The sequence below is a fragment of the Mauremys reevesii genome, linkage group 3 (genome assembly GCF_016161935.1).
Source record: "Mauremys reevesii isolate NIE-2019 linkage group 3, ASM1616193v1, whole genome shotgun sequence".
In the NCBI taxonomy this organism is placed as follows: Eukaryota; Metazoa; Chordata; order Testudines; family Geoemydidae; genus Mauremys; species Mauremys reevesii.
The window spans coordinates 162257691-162271838 of record NC_052625.1 but is presented as its reverse complement, the minus strand read 5'-3'; the positions used below and the strand labels follow the sequence as shown (position 1 = coordinate 162271838).

The window sequence follows — 14148 nt, the reverse complement described above, 5'->3', positions numbered from 1 at the left end:
GGATGGTTTCTGAGAGTTTTGATATTCCTACAGTGTGACTGCTGTGGTCAGATATGGTGGGTCTTCCTGGGTTCCCTTGTTTAGGTGTCTTGGGAAGTAGAAAGGTCCTTGGGGCGGGTTCGTTGGGGGTGGAGGGGGGTGAGATTGTAGAGTTTCTCCTGAAGTTGTTTGGGGAAGGATTTGATGATACCCTTAAATTCCTCTGTGAATAGTGGTGTGGAGTCTTCTCTGAGGTTTTTATTAGTAGGTGATGTCTAGAGAGTTTTGGACCAACCACAAAAAGATATTACCTCATCCACCTTGTGTCTCTGAAATCTTGGTACCAAAATGATTAGAACACTCCATAAAAAAATATAGATATTATCTTTTTTTTGGACAAATAATGTTTAAACTATCTCTCTAAAATCCCTTACAATTCCTCTTACTGTTGAGCTGAAGGCAAAAGTACCCTATTTGCTGCTGCTTCTATGAATTATTTTTCACCTTCTTGAAACGGGAAGTATTTACTTCTAGTTTCTGATTTGTTTTAGTCTTTGTTGTTGTGTTTTTTGCCAGTATAATGAAGTAAAAAGATGAAAGAATTGACCTCTTAAGGAGAAGCAAGAGAACCTGTTGCCTCTTCACGGTATCATGTCTGTACTTCTGGTCCTGGCTGACTTCATTCTACTGGGGTGTTGGCAACAGTGCTCTCAAACTAAAATTGTCCTTTCCAGTGCTCTGGCCAGTTTAGGGGAGGGCAAGCATCACCAATACTAATTTGGGGTAAACTCTTTATTTTACAGAAATTACAAGTGCTCCTAAGTTGATAAGACCAGTCACAAGGTAGCTCATACAAACTTAAATTGGTGTCTCTGCACTGAATTATGTCCTTGTGCCTGTATACCACCTCTGTGTGACTGCGCTTATACCTTTTTATTATCTAGAGATTACAGAGTAACAGTTTGCTTTTTAATTGTAGAGATATGTAAAGCATAAAGACCACATTGACTATCAGAAGGAAAGGGTTGCTTCAACCCTCGATCGCCTAGCACGCCACGTGGAGGTAGAGAAACAACAAAAAGAAGAGAAAAACAAAGCTTTCAAGGTACAGTGGATATTTTGTTTTAATAGAGACATTTGCTGCACAGTTTGCGTCCCAAGTGTGTGTTCCATATTTATCTATTAAATATTTTAAAGAGACTTAAAAGTATATTTTAAACTTTGGCTTAGGCTTTGGCCTACTTCGGAAATAGATCAATCTGTGAGATTGATCTATTTGGGAGACTAGCGCAACTGGAGTCTTTTGTTCTTAGGTCATTAGTTCAAGTACAGCACAACTTGGTAGAATCCAAAGTCGTTGGCTGTTCGGTGGTCTTTGAGTAATTAATCTCAGTCCAGTTTTAGTGCGCAACTGTCAACTTCACACAAACCAGTGGCACTTGGCACACTTTTGGCATACTCAGCAGAGAAATCTGGATATAAATGAGCATGGAGATAAAGACTGTCATCACAAATGTTTTGACAGAACAAGAAAAATACTGAATGGTGGTTTGACCTAACTTTACATTACCAAATTGATTTTGCCAAGGACTGCAAGTTGTATGAAGTTGTCTTTAGGGGATATAGGCTAGTGTTTTATCAATTAATGAATTAATCTTGGTATGAGGCAATATTTTCTGATGATTAAACTGGAACAGACTTTTCAGAATTTGCAGTTTCAAGCAGACATCAAAGGCCATGGATTTGTCTGAGTCAACATTTATGCATTATTCACTTTAGAATTGTCCTTTTTAGAATTTTTTTTTTTTTTTAGAGTGTTACCTTCCATAATGCATTCTTTCTTTTTAATCTTGTTTGAACATATTAATAGCTTTCTCCTGTAGATAATTGAATTATAATAATTAGAGACGGGAGAAAAAATTGAGATTCTCAGATATGGTCAGGAGGCCTGGATTCTACTTCTATCATAGACTTTCAGGTCAGAAGGGACCACTGTGATCGTGTAGTCTGACCTCCTGCACAACACAGGCCACAGAATCTCACCCACCCACTCCTGTATCAAACCCCTAACCTATGTCTGAGCTATTGAAGTCCTCAAATCGTGGTTTAAAGACTTCAAGGTGCAGAGAATCCTCCAGCAAGTGACCCATGCCCCACACTGCAGAGGAAGGCAAAACCCCCCCAGGGCCTCTGCCAATCTCCTCTGGAGGAAAATTCCTTCCTGACCCCAAATATGACGATCAGCTAAACCCTGAGCATGTGGGAAAGACTCACAAGCCAGACACCCAGGAAAGAATTCTCTGTAGTAACTCAGATCCCACTCCATCTAACATCCCATCACAGGCCATTGGGCATATTTACTGCTAATAGTCAAAGATCAATTAATTGCCAGAATTAGGCTATCCCATCATACCATCCCCTCCATAAATCTATCAAGCTTAGTCTTGAAGCCAGATATGTCTTTTGCCCCCACTACTCCCCTTGGAAGGCTGTTCCAGAACTTCACTCCTCTGATGGTTAGAAACCCTCGTCTAATTTCAAGTCTAAACTTCCTAGTGTCCAGTTTATATCCATTTGTTCTTGTGTCCACATTGGCACTGAGCTTAAAAAATTCCTCTCCCTCCCTGGTATTTATCCCTCTGATACATTTATAGAGAGCAATCATATCTCCCCTCAGCCTTCTTTTGGTTAGGCTAAACAAGCCACACTTTTTGACTCTCCTTTCATAAGATGGGTTTTCCATTCCTTGAATCATCCTAGTAGTCCTTCTCTGTACCTGTTCCAGTGTAAATTCATCCTTCTTAAACATGGGAGACCGGAACTGCACACAGTATTCCAGATGACGTCTTACCAATGCCTTGTATAATGGTACTAACACCTCCTTATCTCTACTGGAAATACCTTACCTGATGCATCCCAAGACCGCATTAGCTTTTTTCAGAGCCATATCACATTGGCGGCTCATAGTCATCCTATGATCAACCAATACTCCGAGGTCCTTCTTCTCTGTTACTTCCAACTGATGCATCCCCAGTTTATAACAAAAATTCTTATTAATCCCTAAATGCATGACCTTGCACTTTTCACTATTAAATTTCATCCTATTACTATTACTCCAGTTTACAAGGTCATCCAGATCTTCCTGTATCATATCCCGGTCCTTCTCTGTATTGGCAATACCTCCCAGCTTTGTGTCATCTGCAAACTTTATTAGCACATTCCCACTTTTTGTGCCAAGGTCTGTTTTTAAAAAAAAAAAAAAGAAAAGAAAGTCCCAAAACCGATCCCTGAGGAACTCCACTAGTAACCTCCCTCCAGCCTGACAGTTCACCTTTCAGTATGACCCATTGTAGTCTCCCCTTTAACCAGTTCCTTATCCATCTTTCAATGTTCATATTGATCCCCATCTTTTCTAATTTAGCTAATAATTTGCCATGTGGAACCGTATCAAATGCTTTACTGAAATTGAGGTAAATTAGATTCACTGTTTCCTTTTGTCTAAGAAATCTGTTACCTTCTGAAGGAAGGAGATCAGGTTGGTTTGGCACAATCTACCTTTTGTAAAACCATGTTGCATTTTGTCCCAATTACCATTGACCTCAATGTCCTTAACTACTTTCTCCTTAAAATTTTTTTCCAAGACCTTGCATACTACAGATGTCAAACTGACAGGCCTGTAGTTACCCAGATCACATTTTTTTCCTTTCTTAAAAATAGGAACTATGTTAGCAATTCTCCAGTCATACGGTACAACCCCTGAGTTTACAGATTCATTACAAATTCTTGCTAATGGGCTTGCAATTTCATGTGCTGGTTCCTTTAATATTCTTGGATGAAGATTATCTGGGCCCCCCGATTTAGTCCCATTTAAGCTGTTTTGAGTTTGGCTTCTACTGCGGATGTGACAATATCTACCTCCATAGCCTCATTCCCATTTGTCATCCTACCATTATCCCTAAGCTCTTCATTAGCCTCCTTAAAGACTGAGGCAGAGTATTTGTTTAGATATTGGGCCATGCCTAGATTATCCTTAACCTCCACTCCATCCTCCGTGTTTAGCGGTCCCATTTCTTCTTTCTTTGTTTTCTTCTTATTTATATGGCTATAGAACCTTTTACCATTGGTTTTAATTCCATTTGCAAGGTCCAACTCTACATGGCTTTTGGCCTTTCTCACTTTATCCCTACATGTTCTGACCTCAATAAGGTAGCTTTCCTTGCTGATCACTCCCATTTTCCACTCCTTGTAGACTTTCTGCTTTTTCTTAATCACCTCTCTGAGATGCTTGCTCATCCAACTTGGTCTACAATTCCTGCCTGTCATAGGTCTCACCCCCACTTAGAGCTGTTGGGTTCCAAAATGGGGACCTGCACTGGTTTCCCTCTAAACTAAAATCCTAGTTTAGATCTGGTAAAGCTGCCACCACCCAATCAGGTACGTGGATTGGGACACAGTCCTTCCCCAAAATCCTTGGGGATCCCAAGAGCCCCAAATCCATGGAGTTCTTACACCCAGGAGAAATAAACCATTCCCCCCTGCTTCCTCCCCCCTCCCTTTTCCTAGGAGAGATACCGGGATCCAACTACAGAGGGATACCTCCCCTCCTCTCCTTTCCCTGAGAATCCACCCAAGGAAAGACCAACCAAGTCCTTAACAGAAAAGATTTATTAAAGACTAAAAAGAAAGTAACTGTCTCTGTAACCAAGATGGAACAATACACAGAGTCTAACCTATAAACCTGGAGAGCATTCCCCCTCCCCCTTTCTTTCTCAGTAAAAGCAAAGTAACAGCAAACACACAATTGCAAATGTAGAAATCAAATTATAAGACTAATCCGCCTTTCTAATTAATACTCACTATTGAATAGTAGGAACTACTCCAGGAGAACTTGGAGACATGTCTGGCCTCTCTTAGATCCAAAAAGAGAACGAACACTTACACAAAGGACACAGACAAAGGCTTCCCTCCACAGAGATTTGAAATTATCTTGTCTCTGATTGGTCCTCTGGTCAGGTGGTCATCAGGTACTGCATGTTAACCCTTTACAGGTAAAAGAGACCTTAACCCTTAATGAATTTTTTCTCCTTTCTTGGGATGCAGGCTTCTGTTAGCTTCTACAACTTTGACTTGAAGTAATTCCAGGCCTCCTCCGCCTTTAGATCCACAAGTTCTTCAGTCCAGTCCAATCCACTTCCCTAACTAATTTCCTTAATTTCTTAAAGTTAGCCCTTCTGAAATAAAAAAACCCTAGTCGCGGGTCTATTTTTGTTTATCCTTCCATTTGGTTTTAACTGAATTAGCTCATGATTGCTCGAATCAAGGTTGTCCCCTACAACCATTTCTTCTATGAGGTCCTCACTATTCACCAAAACCAAATCTAAAATGGCATCCCCTCTTGTTGGTTCAGCAACTACTTGGTGAAGGAATCCATCAGCTATCACTTCCAGGAAATCTGAGCCCTGTTATTATTACTAGCACTTGTCCTCCAGTCTATATCTGGGAAGTTAAAGTCTCCCAGGATCACACAATTCCCATTGGTATTTACTTCATTAAAAATATTAAAGAGGTCTCTATCCATATGCAAATCGGATCCCGGTGGTCTATAGCACACCCCAAGCACTATCCCAGGAGAGGCACTAGTAGCTTTCTTCCCCAATGTGATTTTTGCCCAGACAGACTCCTGTCTTATCCATTCCATCACTTCTTATTTCTTTACAGTCTACCTCATCATTGATATACAATGCTACTCCACCACCTTTGCCTTTATTTCTGTCTTTTCTAAACAGCACATACCCTTCAATACCTGTACTCCAGTCATGATTACTATTCCACTGTGTTTCTGTTATCCCTGTAATATCTGGTTTCACTTCCTGCACCAGTAACTCTAGTTCCTCCATTTTGTTACCTAGGCTCCTCGCATTGGTGTACAAACATCTTAATTCTTGCAGTTTGGCTTTGCTCACATTCTTTACCTGATTAGGTACAGACATTCTACCGCCAGTATCACCTATTAGAATGGTATCTATAGTACCGTTCCTCCATATGTCCATTCTCCTACCCACAGCTGTATCCTTTCTTTCTTCGTTTTCTTCCCTCTCAATGTTAAAATCTGGCATGGAGATTACCTGGACATCTCCCAACCATCTCCCCCAAATTCCTAGTTTAAAGTTCTCTTAATCAGTTGTGCTAGCCTCCATCCTAGAAGTCTATTTCCCTCCCTACTCAGGTGAAGTCCATCCCGAGAGAAGAGTCCTCTGTCCATGAATGCCTCCCAATGGCCATACATCCCAAAGCCCTCCCTATAGCACCACTGCCTGAGCCATCTGTTGATCGTCATCATGTTATCACACCTTTGTTGCCCTTCTCTAGGAACAGACAGAATCCTGCTGAAGATCACCTGAGCCTTGATTTCCTTAACCGTCTTCCCCAGTCTTGCATAGTCTCCCTTGATACGTTCCAGCAAAAATCTAGCCGTATCATTCCTTCCCACATGAAGGACAATCAGTGGATTCTTTCCCACTCCCGTTAGGATCCTCTTCAGTCTCAGATCCACATCCCGTATCTTAGCACCCGGCAGACAGCATACCATTCTGTTCTCTGGATCAACTCTGATTACAGGCCTGTCTATCCTTCTCAGTAAGGAGTCCCCAGTCACGTAGACTTGCCTTTTCCTGGTGATGGTGCGATTTTCTGGTCTATCCCCTGTTCCCTCTGGCTGCAAGTCCTCTCGATTCCTATTCTCCCTTGCAATCCTCTGCAACCCATCCTGTATCCTCCTGGGGCTCATATTTGGTGGTGTTATCTCCATTGACTCTTCCCCTCTTCGTATAGGACTAGCTGCTTGTCTCTTCTTCCTTGCCCTCTCACCTTCAGTGACCACCTGCTGTGCCTCTTCTTCATTTTCCAACTCTGCAAACTTGTTCCTGAGCTCTATTTCTCCTTCACTGAACCGTCTTTTCCTCTGCCTGGTTCTCTTAGTCACATGCCTCAACTGTCCACTTTCCTCACCCAGCAGTCTCCCCTCAGAGTTCTTTGGTCCTGCTTCCATCTGCAAGTCTGAGCTTTTCCCTTCAGCCTCCTCGTGTCTTTGCTCCATCATCTGCTCGAACCCCCTTCTAAACTCAACCAGAGTTTCCACCTGCATCTCCAATCCGTGGATCTTTTCTTCCATCAGCTCTATCAGGCGGCACTTCATGCAGACGAAACTCTCTTTTTTCAGGTACCCCCTCCAGGATCATGTACATGCCGCAGCTTCCACATCCAGTCATCTTCATTGTGTCTTTCACTGCTTGAGTTGCTACCACTGCTGCCTCTGTATCTGTCATAGCTTTCCCACCTAAATCCTGTAAGTCTGAGAAACATAAACCAAACCAAAACACCACCACCCACAGCAAAACAAACCCCCAACAAGCACCAAAACACTGCCAGAGCACCACAGACTCCCTTCACTAGCCTGTCTATTCCTCTGCCTGCCTCTCTTAGTCTTCCCCCAAACTCCCACCCAGACTCCCCTGTTTACAGCTCTGTTTGCTGGCTCCTGTGCTGCTGCAGCTGTCTGTGTCACTTGTGTGAATTTGGAAGTCACTTAAAGTCTCTGTCTCCATTTTTTCATCTGTAAAATGAGGATAGTGATGTTTATCTGTCTTTGTAAAGCAGTGAGAGAGCTATGGATTAACAGCATTATATTGATCCTAAATATTATTCTGTTGTACAACTTCTCTCCTCATTCATCACTTATGGGTAATGCCACCCACCTGTGGAATTCAGAGATGGTCCGTTGATGGAGGCCCCAGAACTAAACCCACTCTTCAGCTCACACCATCAGATTTTCTGTCTCATGGGGCTAGAACAAGTTAGCAGTTCAGTTTCTGCTAACCATCTTGTTTTGTAACTTTAATTTGTATTTTTTTGTGTGTGTGGTAGTAACTTACTTCATTTCCCTCTCCTGAGGTAAGGAATCGCTGGAGTAGTGGGGCTCTAACCAGTACTGGATTTACCATGGCGCCAGTGGCGCCATAGTACCAGGCCCAAGCTCAGAAGAGGGCCCGTAACACTTGCTTCCTCCCCTCTGCAGAAACGGAGCCTCAGAGCAGCCCGGATCCTGCATGGGAGCTGAGACCCCACGGGGCCCTGGGAGACGTAGTTCCTTGGCCAGCTCCCTGGCTAGAAAGCCTGCCCTGGAGCAGGGAAGGAACTACATTTCCCAGCATTCCCTTGGCTGCTATCAACAGGAAAGGGACGGGGGGAGCTGAGAGACTCCATGCGCTGCAGCTTGCTGTGAATGGAGAGCTGGCTGCTAGAAGGGGGTGGCAGTGTGAATGGGGAACAAGTGTGCCTAAGGAGTAGAAGGCTTTGGCCCAGATAGCACCCTCAAAAGACTTCCCCAGACTGGCTTAGGGATGCTGATGTGACCTTGCCTGGCAGCCCCCAAAGAAGGAACGGGGTGGACTAAATGGACAGTGCACCCTCTATCTGAATCCTAGCAAGGGAAATATGTGGATCCCACTAGAAGTTAAAATGAAAAGTAAGGCAGGGGTGGCTCTACTATAGGACCTGGGCAGCTTCAGATACAGTACAGGAGGATTTCCACTTCTGAGCCTTGAAAATAGAAATTGGCTTTTTCCTTTCCAGATGTATCTAATATTCAGAAAGGGAATCTAGCATTTGCCTTCCAGATTTGAACACCCTTAAAATTCAGAAGTGCTCAAGCTCAATTTGGGCAACTGTTACTTCATTTCTCCCAAATCAAATATGCTGATCCACTGTAATTTGCTGTAGAAAAAGTAGGATAAAATTGAGCAACAAATCCTGGGGTCTTTCCTGTGCTAACTAGGACTAAGACAGTAATATTGCACTGACAAATTCCCCATAGAAACAAAGAATGGAACAAAAGAATAATAAAGGCACCTCAACTTTTCCTCATTTATGTAGGTCAGTCTTATAATATGGATCCAGATATCTTCCAGTCACAGAAGCTGAAAATTGTTCCACTTTACTGCAGTTCTGTAACCATGCGGAAACCAGTCCTGTCTGTGTTCTGTGCACATCTGAATTCAGAAGTGCCTTGCTTTTGTGACCATACTACCTGATATTTTCAGCCCTTGTAAAACTAATGTTAAACTAAAATGTTGCGTTTAAAAAATGAAATTTCATAAATTTTGGGAACCTAAGATTGGTGAAGCAGTAGCTCCATCATTGAAATAAAGCCACATCTTCAGACGAGGACTTGCTTCCAAAAGATCCCCAGAACCATCAAAATGTGGACGCACTGCACAGCAATTTCAAAGCCTCGGCTATAGCCATTCAGTCCAAAAGTTTTTCCTGTCCTTCATTAAAGAGAGTCTATTGCATGACAAATAAATAGCTCATCGTGTGGGGGTCTGATCCTTGCTTGAAGTGAGATGTCTCGAGTTCTGTCCTGATCAGACTAATTTGAGACAAGATCAGTGGGCTCAGAACTCTGTCTACAAGGAATCACACCCAGGAATACCAATCAATCATCATAAGTAGATACCTTACGCATCTAAATTTGCAGGCCAAGAACTGTTCTGGGAAACATTAGAGAATTAGCAGCTGAGATTGCTGAGGTGCCATGATGGTCACTTTCAAAGTGAGCATAGCAATCCATTGGTTGCTGCCAGCATCAAGACTATCAAAGAAACTATTTCCCTAGCAAAGAGAAGAGTCTGAAGCAGAAGCTTCTGAGGAATTATTTTCCCAAGCCAACAAAATCATTAGGCTGACAAAAACAAAATCATCCTTTTTGTGTACAAGACTTTTTTCCTTTGAATCGATCCTCTAAATGCATTCTGCTGTTAGTAGAAACAGCAAGTCTCCAGTCACAAGTTACATGTCTATATCCATTCAGGGACCACATCCCAAAAAGTGCCCTCTCCAAAGAAACAGATTCATTCATAACTGGCCAGATGCTGGAAGAGGTTCATATCTACCAGCTGTTCAAAATCAGGAAGAACTTTTTGAACCCAGTGCAAAGAATTACTCACCTAGGGGTTGATATAGGCATGATTCTTTCCATAATTTTACCACCATAGTAAAGATGTACAGAGATCCAAACCTTCATCAGATTAGTCACTTCCTGGTAGTGATCATCCATATCTAATTATCTCCAGTTCTAAGATTGCTGGTGCCATGCAGCAGTACCATCTCTTAAATGATGTTTCTCAAAATCTGCCTCCTGAAATTCCTTATGAGGACAGAGAACCACACACATGATCCAGTGCAGAATTAGAAGTCATTCTCATAGTTTCATAGATTCTAAGGCCAGAAGAGACAATTGGGATAATCTGTTCGGTTCTTACCTCTTGTATTACACAGGTCATAGAACTTCCCTGAAATAATTCCTGTTTGAACTACAACATTTCTTTGAGGAAAATATCTGATCTTGATTTAAAAATTGCCAGTGATAGCATATGCACTATGACTCTTGGTATATTGTTCCAGTGATTTGATTACCCTCACTATTAAAAATGCGTGTCTTATTTTCAGACTGAATTTGTGTAGCTTCAACTTCTAGCCATTGGCTCTTGTGATACCTGAAGAGCCAGTTATCAAATTTGTACACCATGTAGATACTTATAAACGCTGATGAAGTCTCTCCTTAATATTTTCTTTATTAAGCTAAATAGATTGAGCTCCTTGAGTCTATCACTCTTGAGCATATTAACTAATCCTTTAGTCATTCTCGTGGCTTTTCTCAGATCACACCTGAATGTCCCTTTGTGGGCAGATAAGTACAAACATGCTGAAAGCCAACCCATGTTCACTTTAAACTCCTGCATATTGTCTATGGATGCCGGCGTCACAGCGTGGGGAGCATAGTGAGGGCTGGTCTACACTGAAAACTTATCTGCATAGTTACATCTTTCAGGGGTGTGAAAAATCCACATAGCTATGTCAGCCTAACCCCTGTTAGTTGAGACATTTCTTACCTGATCATTTTCTGCTAGCATGCTCTGACCTCATTCAACCTACCCTTGTAGTCTGGAAAATGACCAGAATATAGTTCAGGGGTAGGTAACCTATGGCACGCGTGCCGAAGGCAGCACAAAAGCTGATTTTCAGTGGCACTCACACTGCCTGGGTCCTGGCCACAGATCCGGGGGGCTCTGCATTTTAATTTAATTTTAAATTAAGCTTCTTAAACATTTTTAAAAACCTTATTTACTTTCCATACAACAATAGTTTAATTGTATATTATAGACTTATAGAAAAAGATATTCTAAAAACATTAAAAATTATTACTGGCACGTGAAACCTTTAAATTAGAGTGAGTAAATGAAAACTCGGCACACCACTTCTGAAAAGTTGCCAACCCCTGATATAGTTGAACAAATTGAATTTTTTTCTAAAGGTGACATGAACACACAATTGCCTAAAGGTTAATTAATATAGTGTATCACATTGTTGTCTTAACACTAAGAATTGGTTGCTTGAGAGTTAATACAGCTTTGAAGAACTCTCTTTTGGTGACCTGAGCTGAAAAGTGGGTCTCTAGTTCTGGAGCCTCCAGCTACAGTGTTGGACTGCCTCCTAATTCCACAGATGGGGGCATTACCTATGAATGAGGAGAGAAGCTGTTAACAGAATTATCAGGTAAGAAATTTCTCATTATGGTTGACAAATTATTCTACCAGTGCAGGATTATTCACTCCAATATATTTTCTAGTACACCACTACCCCGGTATAACATGAATTTGGATATAACGCGGTAAAGCTGCGCACTCCAGTGGATCAAAGCAAGTTCAATAAAGCGCGGTTTCGCTACTTATAACACGGTAAGATTTTTTTGGCTCCCGAGGACAGCGTTATATCGAGGTAGAGGTGTATGTTGTCCAGTCTAGTTTTCATGACTTCATAGGGATATGGTTTCCATTACTTCACAGAGGAGAATATGCTACAACGTCATAGGCCTTGTCTGCATGAGAAAGTTGCATTCTGTTATTAAGATGTCTGAATCCACACTGCTGTGTGCGCACCAATTTAAGCTACTTTGCCTGTGAAGCACTGTTTCCATGCTGTGCTGCTCTGTAGTGATGCGTGTGTGTTGCATTGTGGGTAGATACCTCAGCAGTAGTGTTTACTTCTGGTGTGAAGTTCTCTGCATTCAAAGTAACTTTCTCAGAAGATTGAGGAATATATATTAAAGCCCATGGTAACTGTGGGATTTGGAGTCAAATTCCTCACAATTCCTTCCCACTGTGTCCAAAAAATTGCTTGGTTCTTGCTAGTCCTTGCTATTTTACAATATAAGTCAGTGAGCATGGAATTTGCTGAATTGTATGATGGGGAATACTTGAATCTTTTATGGCGAGGCTAATGTGAGTTTTTTTCGAAGCTACTGAAATGTGTTTGAAAAATGATCTACAAGTTTGGAAGCCAACATTTCAGACTTCCCATGAAAAATAATCTTTTTGTTGATAATACTCAAACAAAACCAACCAGAAGAACCTCCACCCTTCAAAAGATACTGCAGGATATCCAAGGTGCTCAGGGTACAGGCATATACTTTCCTTATAAGCACCCTTGGACTTGTAAAGAATCGACCACATAATATATTTCTTTAAAAAGAAGAAACAGACACTGGTCCAACTCCTGGTTCTGGTGTGGAGTGTGGGATACAAGAGCTACCTTAACGTGTAGCCTGTTACATGCACCATTCCAATGCTTGGTATCTTTTTTCAATAACCGATTTGTGCATTACAAGTACATACCCTCAGTTTCATTTTATAACCTGTATAAACTCTCGTCTTTTTATCTATGATAAATGTATTAAATCCTGTAAATCTCATGTCTGCTCAGGGCAATGTCCAAATTGTGATGAAATGCCTTGGCCATTGAGAGATCATGATAAACAGGATTTTGATGTGATGTGTGTTTTACCATATGTTTCCAGCTGCTTTCATGCCATTTTGTGCCTGGCCACGTGATGTTTGTGAGGGGTGGGGATCCTAACCAATGTCAGGGTGTAATGGATAATGGTGATGAGGGTGGTTGTTTTTGTTTTGTTTTGTTTTAGAGACCAGTCTATTGGGGAGGGGGAAGGATGGAGGCAGGGAAAATAGCGACTGAGTGGAACTCGAAGGGAAGTGCGCAAAAATGGATATTTCTGCCCTTTCCTGTAGCTAAATTCACCTGATTACGAAGGTATGGCACTGCGCAGTCAGCATCTAGAAGAAGATGCCCAGGACTCCTCAAAACCCAGACCAATGGGGCATATTGATTAAAATGACATTTACAAGATGAGTTCCCCTCATCAGCATTGTCTGTTGCTGCTGAGCTGTCTGATGTCTCAAGGAGGCCCTAGTTATTTAGGGGACTTGACATCCTCTCTGGTCCAGGGATGTTCAGACCCCTACCATTTTGGCTTGCTTGCAGCCCCCAGTGAGACTGTCCAGTATAACCAGGGATTAGTGATGCCCTTTTAGGGAAAATCGTATCCTGCTCTTCAGAATAGACCCATGTAATGTGAGCTGCCAAAGGTAGTGTTTCTTTCTGTTATACAGGTTTTTGTCACAGCTCCTTGGCTTTGCTTCAGCACAGGAAATTGTCCCGGGAGTAACCAAGTCTTTCATTTGTTGTGATGGCTGCAATTAAATCTTAGCGCTTTTGGAGAGAGGAGTCTGGATGTGCTGCTGTCCCAAGAGGACAAGGGAGTCCTGAACCTCTCTATGGGACTGCACAGAAACACAAACCTTAGCATTGGCAGCAGCTTCAGGATCTGTGCTCTTGCACCAAAAAGCAAGTCCAAAATAGAGACTGTTGGACTCCCGGATGTGTCATTTAAATAGAAGGGGGACATCTAGTCCAGATTACCCTGAAGCAATGGAGTACAGACAGGTGACCAGACAGATCACTTCAGATCTGAACCAATGCAGTATCACATAGCAATGAGGAAGACTAAATTTATCCAGTGTAGTTATATCAGAATGGCAGTGCAGCCATACTGCTTTTACACCAACATAACTCCCACAGAAATAGAGGTAGGTAGATTCAAAAGGAGTTGATGGGGAAATGTTTCCAGTGCAACTTTTTGGTGTAAACAATCTCAGGCGTTTGATGTCAGGAAGATTCTCCTAATATTTACCAACAGCGTAAGTTTTCCCTTTTTCCGTCTTTCTTATATCCTATTACTCCTTATACCCCCCCATG

At 42.0% G+C, this 14148-nt stretch overlaps 1 protein-coding gene across 9 annotated transcripts in view; it reads left to right on the top strand.

The window, feature by feature from the left end:
- Positions 1-14148, top strand: part of LOC120399986 (E3 SUMO-protein ligase ZNF451-like) — a 74782-nt gene that overhangs the window by 13729 nt on the left and 46905 nt on the right. For all 9 annotated transcript variants that reach the window (XM_039528306.1, XM_039528305.1, XM_039528302.1 and 6 more), the window contains exon 4: positions 959-1084. In XM_039528306.1, coding sequence (XP_039384240.1) covers positions 959-1084 — 126 coding nt within the window. The remainder of the gene's footprint in view (positions 1-958; positions 1085-14148) is intronic.